General features: G+C 53.1%; 1 protein-coding gene across 6 annotated transcripts; it reads right to left on the bottom strand.

Moving 5' to 3' along the window:
• Positions 1-1,392: 1,392 nt before the first annotated feature.
• CDK16 (cyclin dependent kinase 16) lies at positions 1,393-13,126 on the bottom strand. 6 transcript variants are annotated; one of them, XM_040265833.1, is made up of 16 exons: positions 12,832-13,126; positions 7,303-7,510; positions 6,562-6,695; positions 6,334-6,459; positions 6,191-6,247; positions 5,978-6,092; positions 5,239-5,333; positions 5,079-5,141; positions 4,702-4,825; positions 4,380-4,500; positions 4,173-4,270; positions 3,983-4,088; positions 3,859-3,901; positions 3,621-3,711; positions 2,766-2,843; positions 1,393-2,665 (listed from the first exon to the last, which is right to left on the bottom strand). In XM_040265833.1, the coding sequence occupies exons 2-16, from the start codon at positions 7,502-7,504 to the stop codon at positions 2,628-2,630; spliced, it is 1,491 nt and encodes a 496-aa protein (XP_040121767.1). In that variant the 5' UTR covers positions 7,505-7,510; positions 12,832-13,126; the 3' UTR covers positions 1,393-2,627. The 6 variants fall into 6 exon arrangements, with proteins under 6 accessions (XP_040121767.1, XP_040121765.1, XP_040121766.1 ...); XM_040265831.1 differs by having other exon boundaries at positions 1,393-2,352; positions 12,832-13,125; XM_040265832.1 differs by lacking the exon at positions 12,832-13,126 and adding an exon at positions 12,388-12,721.
• Positions 13,127-15,016: the final 1,890 nt, after the last annotated feature.

The following is a 15,016-nucleotide window of genomic DNA, read 5'->3' as shown; positions in this document are numbered from 1 at the left end:
ACTGATGCCAGCCTCCAGCTCAGACCTGGCACAGATGAGGGGGTCACAACTCAGTTGTGTAATCTTTGAGGAAAGGGAACAGCCAGTTCACCTCAGGATCTGTAAAGTGGCATTCGAGTTGGATCTGGCACATGGTAGATAGATGCCCTTCAGGCCTACCTGAAGCTTGTCAGGTTCTCTGAACTGACTCTCATTGCCCATCTGCAGATACCTCCTCCCAATTTAATTTGAAGCCTGTCCGTCCTACAATCCAACAAGAGGCCTCCCTCCCTAGGTTTGATTTCTCCACTTTCCAGAGACCAATCTCTGCCCACACCGATGACCCTACCAGTTCTGAGAGCAGTTGGGTGAATTCTAGTCCTGAGTCCCGCCTGGCAATCTTGTCCCCTTTTGCAAGGTCTTCATTTTCCCCACCTCCCTTGCTATCAGAAGTGGCCATGTCAACTGATTCTAGCCAAGGATGGCACAAAAAGTCTGCTGAGGAGCTTAACAGTTTTAGCCATTATAAGGAAACAGGGAGGATGGTTTTCCTTGCTTGATTTCCCGTCTTTGGGGACTTAACAGTCATCATGGAACCATAAGGCTGTAGACTATCACCAGAGTGCTTACAGGGACACAGTAGAGGTCCACTGCCACTGCTGGACTTCAGCAACCAGCCACTTAGGCTTGCATTTCCTATAGCATTTGGCAGCCCCTGCCCACCCCACATCTTCTGCCTGGAAATCTATCCTAGGCTTTGCTCAAGATGGTGGACAGGAGCTAGAACTCCCAGGACAGAGGAAATCAAAGCCTCAACTTGAGTCCCAGGCTATCTATAGACTTATGGCCTCACAAACCTTTGCATTCTTTCCACAGTCATCTCGTACATGTCCATGGTTTCCATTACTTCCTAGATACCAATAACCTAAACTGCCATCAATGGCCCTAGTCCTAAATTTGACCCATGTATTCCCCTATCTTCTCCATGGTTTAAAATCTACCCTATCATATCCCCAACTGGCCTGCCTCATGGTCCCAGCTAGACATGTCTTAGTCATACTGGGTTTCTCTGTCTTATCTCCCCCAAATCCTGGTTTTATTGGGCCTTCCAAGTGTCTTTCAAAGAAACAGCCTCTCCATACCTAACAGTCTATCCTCTATCTGGTTTCATATTCTGGGGTAAATCTTAACTCCTCTCTGCTCAATCCTTAGCCCATCCTCTATAGAACCTGCTCTACCTGCTATTATGTTCCACCATGGTATGTGCAACCCCTCAGATGCTTTTTCATAGTCCTGACACATCCCTGGCCCACTCGCAGTGCTCTTTTAGACAATAGGCACCCAGTGTGAATTCTCCAAGGTCCCAGTACTCACCCTGGGTTGAGCCCACCCCCACAGGGATTTGCAATCAGGTTTTTCACTTTAGACTTTTTAATATTTCATACAGCGATTACGGTGCATTCAGGAACCCACCCCTCCCAACTCCCCTAGGAGGGCCCCTGCCCCTGCCCTCCCACCCCATTTGAGGGCCCCAGGGTTTAGAGTGGAGGAAGGGAAGGTAACCACCCATCTGGGAATTGACCCCAGAGACTGTCCCTGCCCTGTCTCACTTTTCCCAGAGGTTATGGGGTAATGCCTGGGCACAACCTCCCATGCGCCCCTCTGTCCCTGCTTGTGCGCATATACACACTATGGCTCCATTGCTGAGTTGGTCAGTTCCTGGCAGGGCCCCTACTCAACAGCACCGTGCGGGATGGGGGCAGGAGGGCTGGGCTAGGGAGACCCTGAGAAGGAAGCCCCAGCTATGGGACTGCAGGAGGGAAAGAGTGGGGGCCCCCCACCTCATCCATCTCCCAGAGAGTCTCCAGTAGTCCCCAAGTCCCCCTGTGGCTGGGGATGGCAGGTGGGGGTTGGAAGGCGAGTTGTCAAGGCATGCTTTCCCTTAGCTGACCCCAGGGTCTGGTGATGATCAGGGTTCTGAATAGGGGCTATGTCCCTGCCATGAAAAGGCTGGGAGCAGGGCTTCATTGCACAAAATACTGTGGGAGGGCCACAAACAGTGAGTGGGGCCCAGCAGTCTGTATACAGAGATATTGCATTTAAAAAATGAAAACCTCATTTAAAATAATTAAAAAAACAACAGTGAATGAAACAAACAAACAAGGCCCACACAACATGAGGCAGGAAAGCAGGAAGGGGAACCTCAGACCCAAGGCATCACCATGTCTTGTCTGAGTCGAGATCCCCAGCCTGGGCTAGCTCCAGACCCCTGGATGGCCATGGGGTAGTGGTCCTGGGGGAAGGTATGATGGGGAGGGGTCTAGGCCTGGCTTCAGTGTGGGAGGCTGGCACGGCCACGCTGTCCACCAGCAACTACCAAGACAGAGAGAGAAAGAGACACAGACAGACAGACAGACAGACCAGGCAAAGGAGCGATGAGAGCTTTGTTAGCACCCAGCAGACAGGCCAATGGGTGGGCCAACAGGCCAATGGTCGGATGTTCAGACAGGCAGCAGGGGACATGTGGGCATGGGAGCATGAGTCAGGCAGGTAGGCAGGCAGCAAGCAGGGAGGATGCAGTTGGGGGCTGCCCTGTGAGGGGTGTGGCATCCCTCCAGCTGCTGCCTGCTGGGGCCTCGGTCTGTGGCTTAGAATTCGGTGTCCACCACTCGATAAGCTGGCCTGCCTGCAGGGGAAAGCAGAGCGGATGGCTGTTGGTGAGCAAGCAGGTAAGTGGATGGGGGCCAGGGGGCAGGGAAGAGGGCAAGGGTCACACCTACACTTACCTGAGTCAGGCATTGACGAAGATCGAATGCTGGCCTCCTTTTGTAGCTGGATCTCCTTTAGTGCAAATATGGAAGTAGCTGTGGAGGAGAGACAGAAGTGGGGCATGACCCATGAGGCAATCCAGGACCACCTCCCGTGTGACCCCATCAGGGCAATTAGAAAAATTTCTAATTTTCTTTGAGTCTTGACTTTCACTGGCCAAATAATCCCACACACAAACCAGCTACTAGGGAAAACGGAATGTAGACTATTACATGACACTGAGAAATTAGTAATTTTGTCAAGTGTGACAGTGGTATTGCAATTACCACCTGTTAAGTCTAGATGATGGATGATGTTTGGGTTGTTACTGAGATTAATCCGATGTGTGTGTGGTTTTTTTAGTGTGATTGTTGTATTATTGTTGTGCTTAAGAAAATATTTTAGAGGTACATGCTAAAATTGTATAGATGAATGATGGATCTGAGACTTGATTTAAAATAATCAGAGTGAATATAGATAAAACCACTCTGGCCATGAGTTGATCATTTGCTGGAGTACTGGGGACTTATTATTTGGTTCAATATATAATAGACCATATTACTTGGTTTAATATACAAATATATGGGATTTTAAGGTAAAGTGATGGATGTTCTGTCAGGTTTTATGTTTGAAAATTTCCATGAAAGGTAAAATAAACTGAAAGCTAAAAAACTTTTTTGTAAAAAACAACATATCACATATGTGAACAAGGGCATATGCCTTACCCCATCAGAGGTGGCACAGCTAGAACTCAACACAACTGCCCAGCCATCTGCAGAAATCCTGTTCCATAAAGCCCCCCACCAGCTAGTCCATTCCCCAGCCCCACTCACTGTCAGGAAGTTTGTGGATCCGATCCCCCAAACTGAGGAAGAATGGATGTTTCATGGCATCCTCTGCGGAGATCCGATTGCGACCTTCAAACTGAGTGTGTGTTGGGGTGGGGGAGTATTGACACTTTCAACAAGTAGGCTTCTCTTCCTCCCTGCCCCAGACCCTGCCCCTGTAGCTCTGTTTCCCCACACCTGGAATCCACTAGCCCCCTAGGGTGACCCAGGAAGGTGGTCTCACCTGCAGCAGCTTGGTGAGGAGGTCAGCCCCGTCGCTGTCAACTCTACCTCAAGGACAAGGGGACCTGTTTTAAACTGAGTTTGGGTACTCTGGCCCCTAACAGCCACCCACCCACCAGCCTCACCGGGGTGCATGGCTCAAAAGGGCCTCAGCTCGGTACTTGGGGTAGTTGTATGTCCTGAACTCTTCATTGGACAGGATGCCTGGCCATGTATCTTCATTTGGGGTTCCTGGTGGGGAAACGGAGTTATCCTAAGCATCTCACAGGGCCTCCCTGCATGTCCCCACAGTTCTTAGAGCTCATGCCTCCTTACCCAAGATGCGGAAGATGAAGTGCAGCTGCTCCTCCACTGTGGAGCCTGGGAAGAGGGGCCGGCCTGTGGCCATCTCATAGAAGATGCAGCCCACACCCCTGGGCAGGGAGAGCACAGTGAATAGGCAGGTAGTTGGCTGGTTGGCTGTTGTGACCAAGCCACTCCCCTTTACTGCGTGGCCCCTGCCACACTTCAGCCTGTCCTTACCACATGTCAATCTGAGTGGAGTAGTCCGTGGACCCGAGCAGGATGTCAGGGGGCCGGTACCACAGTGTTACCACCTCGTTGGAGTAGGTCTTCGTTGGAATTGACTTGGCCCGGGCCAGGCCTGATAGGTGGAGATAATGAGCAGCTGGAATTGAGGAGGTCATGGGCCGTCTGGGGGAGAATGTAGTTGGGACTGAGGGTTTCCCAAGTGAAGCTTAGAGAGGCTGAAGGGGAGGGACTGAGATGAGGTGGTCAGGGGGAAGGAGGGGCTGGGAGAGTAAGGTTGGGGGATCACTGGGATGAAGGGGGAGGCCAGGGGTACCGAAGTCAGCCAGCTTGAGCTCTCCTCGCTCATTGATGAGTAGGTTCTGTGGCTTGAGGTCTCGGTGTAGCACCTTCTGCCGGTGGCAGTAGGCCAGGCCACGGAGCAGCTGGAACAGGAACAGCTGGGGACCCAGGAACGGCAGGCAGAGGTCAAAGAGTAGCCAGCAGCCTGACCCCAAGCAGGCACTGCTCCCCCTCCCAAACACAAGCACTGAGCCCAGAGCCTTGTCTCACAAACAGAGGATAGGGTCCCAACGCCCTTCAAGGGCTCCCAGCAAAAAAGCCAAACGGGAAACGTCTGTTTCTGGGAGATTTGTGGGGTGGAGTGGGTGAGTGGGGGCCCCCTTGTGCCCCTGCTTCCTGCCCCACACCCACTTTCACGTTGTGCATGTTGATGATGTTCCCACAGTCATCCAGGTACTGCTTCAGGTCCTTGTCCTGAGGAGAGAAGAGCAGGTAGAGGAAAGAGGGTCACATCCTGTGGCTCCTGGCCATCTCCCCACCTCCCCCAGGACTCATGGCCACCCAACCTTACCAGGTACTCAAAGACAAGGGTGAGGGACTTCTCCGTGTGAATAATGTCATGTAGCGTGACGATGTTGGCGTGTTTGAGGTCCTTGAGCAGGGACACTACAGGAAGCAGGGAGTTGGGATGGGGGAAGAGTCAAGGCCCACACTCAGGACAGAGGCGAGGAGGAGGACTAGACAGGGTCAAGCCCAGGGTTTCCTCCTTTCCCTGGTGGCTCACAGTCCACTCCAACCCAGCTCCAACCCACCTGCTATCAGGAAGAAGGTGTGTCCCCAAGTTCCAGACATGCAGAGCCAGAACCTGGGATAGCAGCCTTAGGCTTACGTGACACTAGATCTTTACGACCAGTTTTTGGTTTTGGAAAGGGCCCTTATTCTAACCCTCAGTATACAGACCTGCAGCTTCATGTAAAAATGAGTTTGTACACTCAATTTCTATACAATTCAGACTTATTCCATGTGATTTTTCTGATTAGAAACTACTGTGTCAAGTAAACTGGTGAGCACTTCAGGGATATTCCCAGAACGAAAGCAAACAATTTACCTGCCTCTTCTCAACACAGGAAGACTCTGGTTACCCTGATTTATTATCTGGATATGTGGGTGATGAGCACTTTTTCATGAAGCCCAGAGCACCATGAGAGTCCCAGAACCCCCAGTCCTGTCCTCACTATGGGTGTGTATGTGCACATACACACCATGGGGAGAGCCTGGGAAGCCTGGAACAGATGGGGTGGGACCTGTACCTTCCCGGATGGCGGTGCAGGGTGCCCCCTCTTCGTGTTCCAGTCTGATCTCCTTGAGTGCCACAAGGTTGTCTGTGAGCTTGCTTTTGCCTTTGTAGACAGTGGCATAGGTACCCTGGGATGTGAGGAACAGTGACAGGAGAGAAGCTATGAGGCTACAGGGAGTTCCCACTGATCCCCAGCCTTACCATGGGTCTCCTGGCTGTCTCTCACCTCTCCCAGCTTATCCAGCTTGATGTAGGTCTCCAGTTTCCCAAAGCCGATCTCAGACTGTCAGGTAAAGGAGGGAGACTGAAGTAGGCTCAGTGGAAGGGACTGGGAGGAGGAAAAGGAGGACAGGAATAGAAGATGCTCACCAAGCTGACACGGCGGAGACGGCGGCTGAGGGGCTTGTCAAAGATGGGGCTGTTGAGGGTCAGCTTCTCAAGGTAGCCCTCAGGCAGCCGGATGTCGGCTGGTAGTGATAGGCGCTTGTTGATGTCCTAGCAGGCAAGATGGGGGAGAAACAGGACCATCAACTACAAATCTCCATATCTAACCCTTTTTTTCCAGCCCCACCACTGCCCGGACAGGGAGTTAAGCACCTCAGTGGAGATCTTGCGTGGGGGATGGTTGCGCATGCGCACCCTCACTGGTGACTGCACCTCATCGGAGGACGTGGCTGAAGCCTGGTCACTTTCCCCGTCAGACCCCATCTTCAAGTCCTCATGCACAATCTCTGGTAGTGGGGACAGGGGGAGGGCACACCAGGTGGGCTCAGGAGCCCCAGGACAAATCCCCCCACCCCCATAACACATTCCCTCATCACACATTTACGCACATGGACTCCAGAGCAGCCTGGAGTTCCTCAGGGAAGAGGGTGGGAAGGCCCCAGGAGGTTCACACAGGTCAAGACAGGTGGAATTGGGCAGGGGGGGCAATAGTCACCTAGTGGAGCACCCCGTGTCAGCGGCGAGCTGAGACTGTGGCTTGCCCAGGGCCAGTGGGCAGGCAGCGGCAGAAGTAGCCGAATGCCCTGGGAAGGCAGGCCTGGGGCAGGCAGGTGCCAGGAGGCCTGAAGGGGCTGTCACAGAGCGCAGAAGGGCAGAGGGAGGCTTGGGGCAGCTGTGGCAGGCGGGGTACCCTTCCTCCCCCTGAGACCTGGGCACAAAGCCAAGGAAAGGGGCACAGATGGACAAGAGAGAGAGGGTGTTGAGCAAGGATGGCAGAGGTTGGGGGGAAAATGGAGAAAGGAAAGTGAAAATAATACAAGTCTAAGAAAAAATCAGTTGGCAGGCAGCACCCCTGGGGACCAGGCTAGGAGCAGGAATGGTCAGTGGACCCACCTGGTGCAGAGCTGAGTGGGCCCCGTACAGAGCGAGGTTCCCCAGGGGCAGCACGTGTGGGGGCCTCTCCAAGGTCACTGCCGCCGCCCCCGCCACTCTCATCCAGGCCTATCTGTTCAGGGGCACCATTGGTCTTATCTATACCTCGGCCCCCTCGGAGTGTCATTGACAGCTGCCGTTTGATCTTCTTCATCCGATCCATGGCGACCTGAGCAGGGCGTAGGGATGGGAATGGGTCCCACCCTAGCAGTCGCCTGACCCTCATGGGCCCCCTAAAACCCAGTGAGGCGCACTGACAGGAACCTGCGGCAGTGCCCACCCAACCACTGTGGAACCCTGGAATCATGCAGGATTCCTGGAAACCTGGCATGGATGGAGACCTCAGTCAGTGCCTGCTACCTACACCAACCAGACCCAGCAGACCCTGCTCCTAAGAGCCCACCTGGGTACTAAGGCTTGGGTGGCTGGCTGAGGGAAAGGGCACAACTGGTGAAGTGTTGGCCCCTTTGGGGGCAGCCTCACTGTGGGAGCAGAGGGCTCTACAGCAGGCGTTCTCAGGTGCAGCGGCACTGATGGACCCAGCCATTGGTGAGGTGGGGGGCTCTCTCAGGACCCTGAGACCACTGACACGGCCCCAGGAATGTCCATACAATGGCATGTTCCGCTGGCACCAGCCCCACATCACCCCCAACTGCCAAGGCAAAACGCTCCCCGGGGCCACAAGGTCCCTCTCGCCTCCCCCAGCAACCATCCTCCCCCAGCAACCATCGTCAAGGTGACTAGTGGACTACCCCACTGGGCTACCCAGATGAGGGGTGCAGGGAGAGGGAGAGGTTTCCTGCCCAGACCCAACCACTGGGTGGGGTTGTGGGGGGATCTCAAAGTATACCAGCTCTCCTGAGAGTTGCTGGAAAGGTTCCATCAGGTTTGGACCACAGGGTCCCACCGAGATTTTGACAAGCCAGGTCACATTTCTTGTCTAGCTGACAATGTACTATGTGTTCCTTATCACCCCAAATAAACATCTCAGTCCTTCATGTGGCCCACAAGGTCTTACCCCACTCACACTACTACCCTTCTGGCCTCACCTCACTGCTCATTGCTGTTCTGCAACTAGAAGTCCCTCCTCAGGGCCTTTGCAGTGGCTGTTTCCAGTACTTAGAATACTCTTCCACTAGATTTCAAAGTAGCTCACCCCCTCACCCCCTTTAGGCCACTGCTCAAATATCACTTTTTTTCATAGATAACCATGAATAACCCTATTTAAAATCTGAACCATCCTGAGCTCCCTCACCTTGTCAATTGTCCCCTCAGCACTTATCTCCTCAGAAATCACACCATCTACTTATTGGTTTCTTTATTCTTTACTGTCTTCTCACCACCATAACTAGAAGATCAGCTCTGCCAGGATAGATGGATGTCTGTTTAGGTCACAGCTATATCCTGAGGACCTGGAACAGTGACTGATACAGAGCAGGTGCTCAAAAAGTGCTCATGGCAGAAATTAATGAATCAGGAGCTAAGGACCTAGGACCAACATTTGTCAGGGTGAGTCCCTGCTACTCATTAACAACCCCAGACAAGGTGGCCCAGGGACACTGGCATTGGCAAGATGATGACCTAGATGGGGCTGCTGGCAGGAACGGGGCCACCAAAAGGCTTAGGCTGGCCTTCTTCTGCTTCCTCCTGGCTCTGGGCCAGCAAGGAGGGGGAAAGACCTGGCCCAGGGACCATCTGGACTCACAGCAGGGCCTAAGATGGCCCTGGGCCCAAGGGAAGCTAGATAGGAGGCTGGGCTGGGGCTGAATTTGAGTAGAGAAGTGAATCATCTGTTACCATGAAATCAGGTGCTTACCCCAGTGGTCCCCACACCCCACTTCTGCCTGCCTGAATTCATCACCCCCAAAAGGGTAGAGGGGCCAGCCTAGCAGAAAAGACCTCAATAAAGAGGATGAATTTCAACCTGGGATAACAAGAGCAAAAAAAAAAAAAAAAATCCTGACCCAGGAGAGTGAACACTGGACCTGAGGCTGAGGAAGATGAAGCATGGCCAGTCCCCAAAGACTCTTGTGTCTGTCCACATGGCATGGAAACCCAGTTGTTTTGCCTGTTGTGGAAGGGAATAGGGGATCTGCGGGGGGGGGGGAGGGGGGGAGTGTATTGTAAGTAGGGCTGGATGGAGGAAGGAGCCAGAAGGAGCCATGGGTCCATGACCTCTAAGTGGAAATTCCAAGGGCTGGACATGTTCCAGGGCTTAGTTTTGGGGAGATTTTAGGAAGATGTGGGTACAAAACCTGTGTTTCATACAATGCCCCCAGCAGGGGGACCCTGCACCGGGTCCTGTGAGCAGAGACACTTGAACATTAACATGCAGTAAAACTTTTAAATATCATCTCAGTTTTCTCAGATTTTTAGATTTTAGAATAATGAATGAGGAAGCAAGAAACTGGATACACAACCACACTCAAAAAAGGGCACATATTCTTTTTGACTCCCCAAGGGGATGTTTCCATCCTCAAAATATTTTTATACCCAAGGATACTCACCACCTCACATCACACCAGCCACTGAGGACACAATGATCACATTCTAGTAACTCCCATAGGAACATACCATCCTCATTCTGTTCAGGCACATCATCCCATAAGCACACACTGGACTCTCACAGTGTCCTGCTTCCTTCAGTACACATTGGACCCTCAGGAAGGCTTCTCTGCATTTTAACTGCCAACAGCAGCGCAATGGCCCTATTTATCTTTGACCCTATTAGCATACAAAGCCTCAACAGAACACTGAACTCCGTTAGCACCCAGCCGGCTCCTGTAAGTTAACTCTTAGCACCACATGCTGCCTGTTAGCTTCTCCACAGCACTCACTGTTCCCCAGCAAGATGCTGATTCCTATTTACATGCACTTGGGACCCTCTACAGCTGTAGAGAGTAACCTACATTAGCACTCACTGGACCTTCGCACTGCCCTGAATCCCATTAACACAAAGTGAATCTTGCAGATCCCTGAACCTGTTTTTGCCCATACTCAGACCCCTCCACAGCTGTGATCATTATTAACATGTCTTCTGGTCCTCCCACTACCCTGTCTCCCCACTTCCCATCAGCACAGGCTGGACCTTCACTTCACCCTGACCCCTATTACCACGCACCGGGCCTCACAGTGCCTCCCCATTAGCACACCCTGAACCCGTACTCAGCCCCATTCTCCAGGGACACACAAACACGCTGTTCTATAATGGCCTGACCCTCATTAGCACACACAGATCTTCATCCAGCCCAGAGTCCCAGTAGCGCACTTCAGCCCTCCATGGCTCTAATCCACTTTAGCACACCTAGACCATCACATATTCTTTTATTTCTCTTTGCTTCAACTCTTCCTCAGCTATAACCCCTGTTGGTTGACAACTGGATCCCTTCACAGCCCTCATCATTTTTATTGCACACAAGATCTTCTCCATAGCTCTATCCTCCATTAGCATTCCCTGCTGCTGCTGCTAAGTCACTTCAGTCGTGTCCGACTCTGTGTGACCCCATAGACCAGGCTTCCCCGTCCCTGGGATTCTCCAGGCAAGAACACTGAAGTGGGTTGCCATTTCCTTCTCCAATGCATGAAAGTAAAAAGTGAAAGTGAAGTCACTCAGTCGTGTCTGACTCTTCGAGACCCCATTGACTGCAGCCCACCAGGCTCCTCCATCCATGTGATCTTCCAGGCAAGAATACTGGAGTGGGGTGCCATTGCCTGGAACCTCAACAAATCTCAGGCACTCAGGTACACACTATCTTTACAATATTCTGACACTCACTAGCATATTCCAGAGCTCATACTGCTCTGATTCTCCCCACACTGACACACATTTACATACTTCTGTCACTAAACCCACATGAGCAGTCACTAGAACTTCATACATTACCCTGCCTCTTCTTTATAGGGCGTCCTGGTGGCTCAGACAGTAAAGAATCTGCCTTCTATGTGGGAGACCCAGGTTCGATTCCTGGGGTGGGAAGATCCCCTGAAAAAAGGCATGGCAACCCACCCCAGTATTCTTGCCTTGAGAATCCCCATGGACAGAGGAGCCTGGCGGGCTACAATCCAAGGGGTCGCAAAGAGTCGGCCACGACTGAGTGTCTAACACACACATACACACAATCTCGCATCCCCTGACCTCATAGATACAAACTCATCTCACCATTTTGATCCTTAATACAATGAACCTCTTACAATGCTAAGATTCTTCCCTGACCACCAATTCCCACTCCCCACACACATATATCCACAATTCTGTTACCTATTAGCACAGGGCTCAGGTCTTCCACCGGTTTGCCCTCATTAATATACTGGGCCTCATACTGCCCAGACCTTTATTACCATATGCACATACCCTTGAGAGCTACCACCCCAACTGGCACCCTCTCAACACTGGACCCTGCCCTCTATGAGCACACTGTATCCTCAAACCCTGCCAGTCCCTCATGGACAAATACACATGTTAACACCATCGTGACTCCCTTACCACACATAGGACCTCAGAGCTCCGATCCCACCAGCGAACCTTCCGGCACCTCTACCACCTATCCACCAGCAACACCCACAGGGCCTTTCTACAGCTATAACCCTATTTGCATATCTCAGCACTCCTCTGACGTCCTCTTCCTTGTTATTCATCCTCGGGTCCAGCACCGCCCCTCTGCTAGCACACACTGAGCCTCAAAACCTTACACAGCGGTTAAGACTTATTACCACATGCTCTGACCCCTTCACAGCTGAGGCCCCCGTTAGCAAACCTCTAGTCTTTCACCACTCTGCCACCCATTTACACACCCCCTGGTCCTTCGATCACCCTACTCCCCACTAGCACCCATAGTACTTCCCATCCCTAGCTCCCAGACCAGGCCCAGGGCGGGGCCAAGGTCAGTGAGGCCCTGAATGACCCCCCGCCCCGGTGCATTCTGGGAAACTCGCTGGGGGAGGGGGCACAGGCCAGCGGTGCAGCCCAGACCCCTGGGCACCGCCCGGGGTCTGGGTTGGTTCTGCAGGAAGAGGAGCCCCCACCCCATGCCTCGTGAACGCGCTCACCGGCGGGGGCGCGCGAGCAACCTCAGTGCCGCGGGGCCGGCGCGGTGGCGCCTGGGGCGGCGGCCCGGGCTGAGGCCGCGCGACCTCCTTCTCCTCCAGTTCGCCGCAGGCGCCCGTCCCAGTAGTCTTCGGCCATGGCTGCTGGGCCCGGGCCGCCGCCGGCTGAGGAGGAGGAGGCGGCGGCGGCGGCGGCGGCGGCTGAGGCGGAGGCGGCGTCCCGCTCAGCCGGCCATGAGCTTGGCCGCTGCGGGCGATGCCCCCGGGCTCGCTGGCGCCGGCTGGAATCCGAGAGCTCACGGCGGCTCGCGGTTCAGAGCCTACTGCTCACGGAGACGCGGCGAATCCCAGGGCCGAACAGCCAACGGCCAAACCGCTGCGCGCGCCGCGCTCCGCGCATGCGCACGCACGCGCTGGAAAGGGTGAAGTGGGAAGGAGGGGACTCACCTCGGACTGCAGGTACCAAAAGACCGGTCCGCAGCGGGCGGGGGCGCGGCCATTGCGCGCCCACTGGGGAATGTGGCGCCGGCCCTGGAACGGCGCCAGCGGGGAAATGTAGAGGTTATTTAGTACTGACTTCCAATCTTGCTAGAAGTTTGCTAACGCCGAAGTGGGCAGCAGCCAGTGACCAGCGTGCTGGTCACCACTCGCTCACCCTACTCGGTCTCACTTGGTACATCCCCATAATAGAAAACGGGACTTTTGCAAGGAGGAAAAAGACAGATGAGGCAGTCAGTCCTAGTCCCCCGAGGTGCCTCGGGAGGCAGGGATTTTAAAGGTTCGCGAGATGACTTTTCTGAGGCGGCCTGGAGAATCATTGGCCTTTACCACCTTAGATAGGACAGTGTCTAGCCCCGCCCAGCAGCTCCCCCGCCTTCCTCCCAGACCGCGAGCTCTTTCCAACTGTGAACGTTTGCAGCCCCGCCTTTTGAGGTGTCGCCCCGGCAATCGGATTTGCTCCCTGGGGTGAGGCTGAGCAAGAATGAAGGGCGTGGCCTGCCTGGAGAGGCGTGATTTCACCGCCCTGACGACGCCTCCGCCAGGTTTTCATTGGTTTCGCCGTGGAGGGGGCGGGTCTCCTTTTTGTTCTGAGCTCCTCTTACCATAGGTCGAATGCCTCACAAGGTGATTGGTCAAAAGATCGCTCAATCGAATTTCATCCCGCCTCTAGCCACTCCCATCTCCATCAACGAAGCTCACAGGGTGGAGCCTAGGCTCATGGGAAAGACGGACCTTTAAAGGGGCGAGTGCATTACTTGGCATGGCTTGGGCTTTGACTTGGAAGGGGACGTCTTTTTCCCTTTGCCCGAGGACTTGCACCCTAAATTGGGTTTTACTGCCACCTTTCACCGACTCGATGGACAGGAGTTTGAGCAAGCTCCAGGAGTTGGTGATGGACAGTAAAGCCTGACGTTCTGCAGTCCATGGGGTCGCAAATAGACATGACTGTGTGACTGAACTGAACTGCCACCTCTCAACTACCTCTTCTGAGCCTCCAGAGCCCCGCCCATGACTCCCTCCTGCGTTCTCCAAGTTTTCCATTTTATTTATTGGGTGCCTGTTGTGTGCCAAGCATTGCCAAGCCAACCTAATCCCTTACCCCTCTCTGCCTGGAAAACTCCTACACTATCACCAAGCCCAGTTCAAACGGAGGTAGACTCCATTGCACATCTTTACACAGTCTAAAGCCATATCCCCCACCTCTTCTGGGCTTCCCTTTATGATACCCTTGGCCATAACAGTTCATGCAAACAAGGATTTACCAAAGCATGTCGTGAGTGGAAATACTTGACAAAAGTCCACCTCAGGATAGATCTTCAGGTCCATTACCTCCCAGGCCTCATCTCTTACCCTTCTCACTCCATTCCAGCCATACTATTATCCTAGCTGTTCCTGAATAAAGCAGGCACAATCCAGTCTCAGGGACTTTGCACTTGCTGTTCCCTTTGCCTGGAATGCCCTTCCCTCAGATATTCACATGCTTCATCCTCTTCAAGTCCTTGATTTAATGTCCCCTTCTGCATAAAGCCTTCTGACTCCCCTATTTAAAAATGCCTACCTGCACCCCATCATTCCAGACCTCAGCTGGCTCTACAGACCTTTTGAACTGCACTGATCAACTTCCAACATGCAATTTACTTACTGTGTTTACTGTCTATTCTAGGTCTCACCAGTATGTGCATGCACACACACCTCCCACCCCAGGACAGGGATTTTTTAAAATCTGTTGCTGTCTCCAATGCCTACAATACTGCCTGGCTCACAGTAAGCAGCTGACAAATGTTTGTTGTGACTGATGATAAACAGTATTAGGCAGCGACAAGAGACCACCTTATCCCTACCCTGTCCTTTGTGCCTGCTGGATGCAGAGGGCTCAGTGCAGTGACTAGAAACCCTGCCCACTGAGCCCTGGTCTCCCATCTTGCTGGTGTTATAATGGTAGACAAAAATGACAGAGAAGTAAAATGGCATGTGTGGGCAACAAAGATGCAACCAGAAATCATGGGTTCTTGATGAAAAAGCTGTTTTCATACCTTGTGTGAATTCAGTATCAAGGGGATCCAGGAGCTGTGCTGAGGGGGATACAGTGAACAAGGCCTAAAGTACCCACAAAGGTACCAAGATAGTAGAA

Source organism: Oryx dammah, unplaced genomic scaffold (genome assembly GCF_014754425.2).
Source record: "Oryx dammah isolate SB20612 unplaced genomic scaffold, SCBI_Odam_1.1 HiC_scaffold_23, whole genome shotgun sequence".
In the NCBI taxonomy this organism is placed as follows: domain Eukaryota; kingdom Metazoa; phylum Chordata; class Mammalia; order Artiodactyla; family Bovidae; genus Oryx; species Oryx dammah.
The sequence above is the reverse complement of the archived record's forward strand: the minus strand, read 5'-3'. Positions and strand labels throughout refer to the sequence as shown.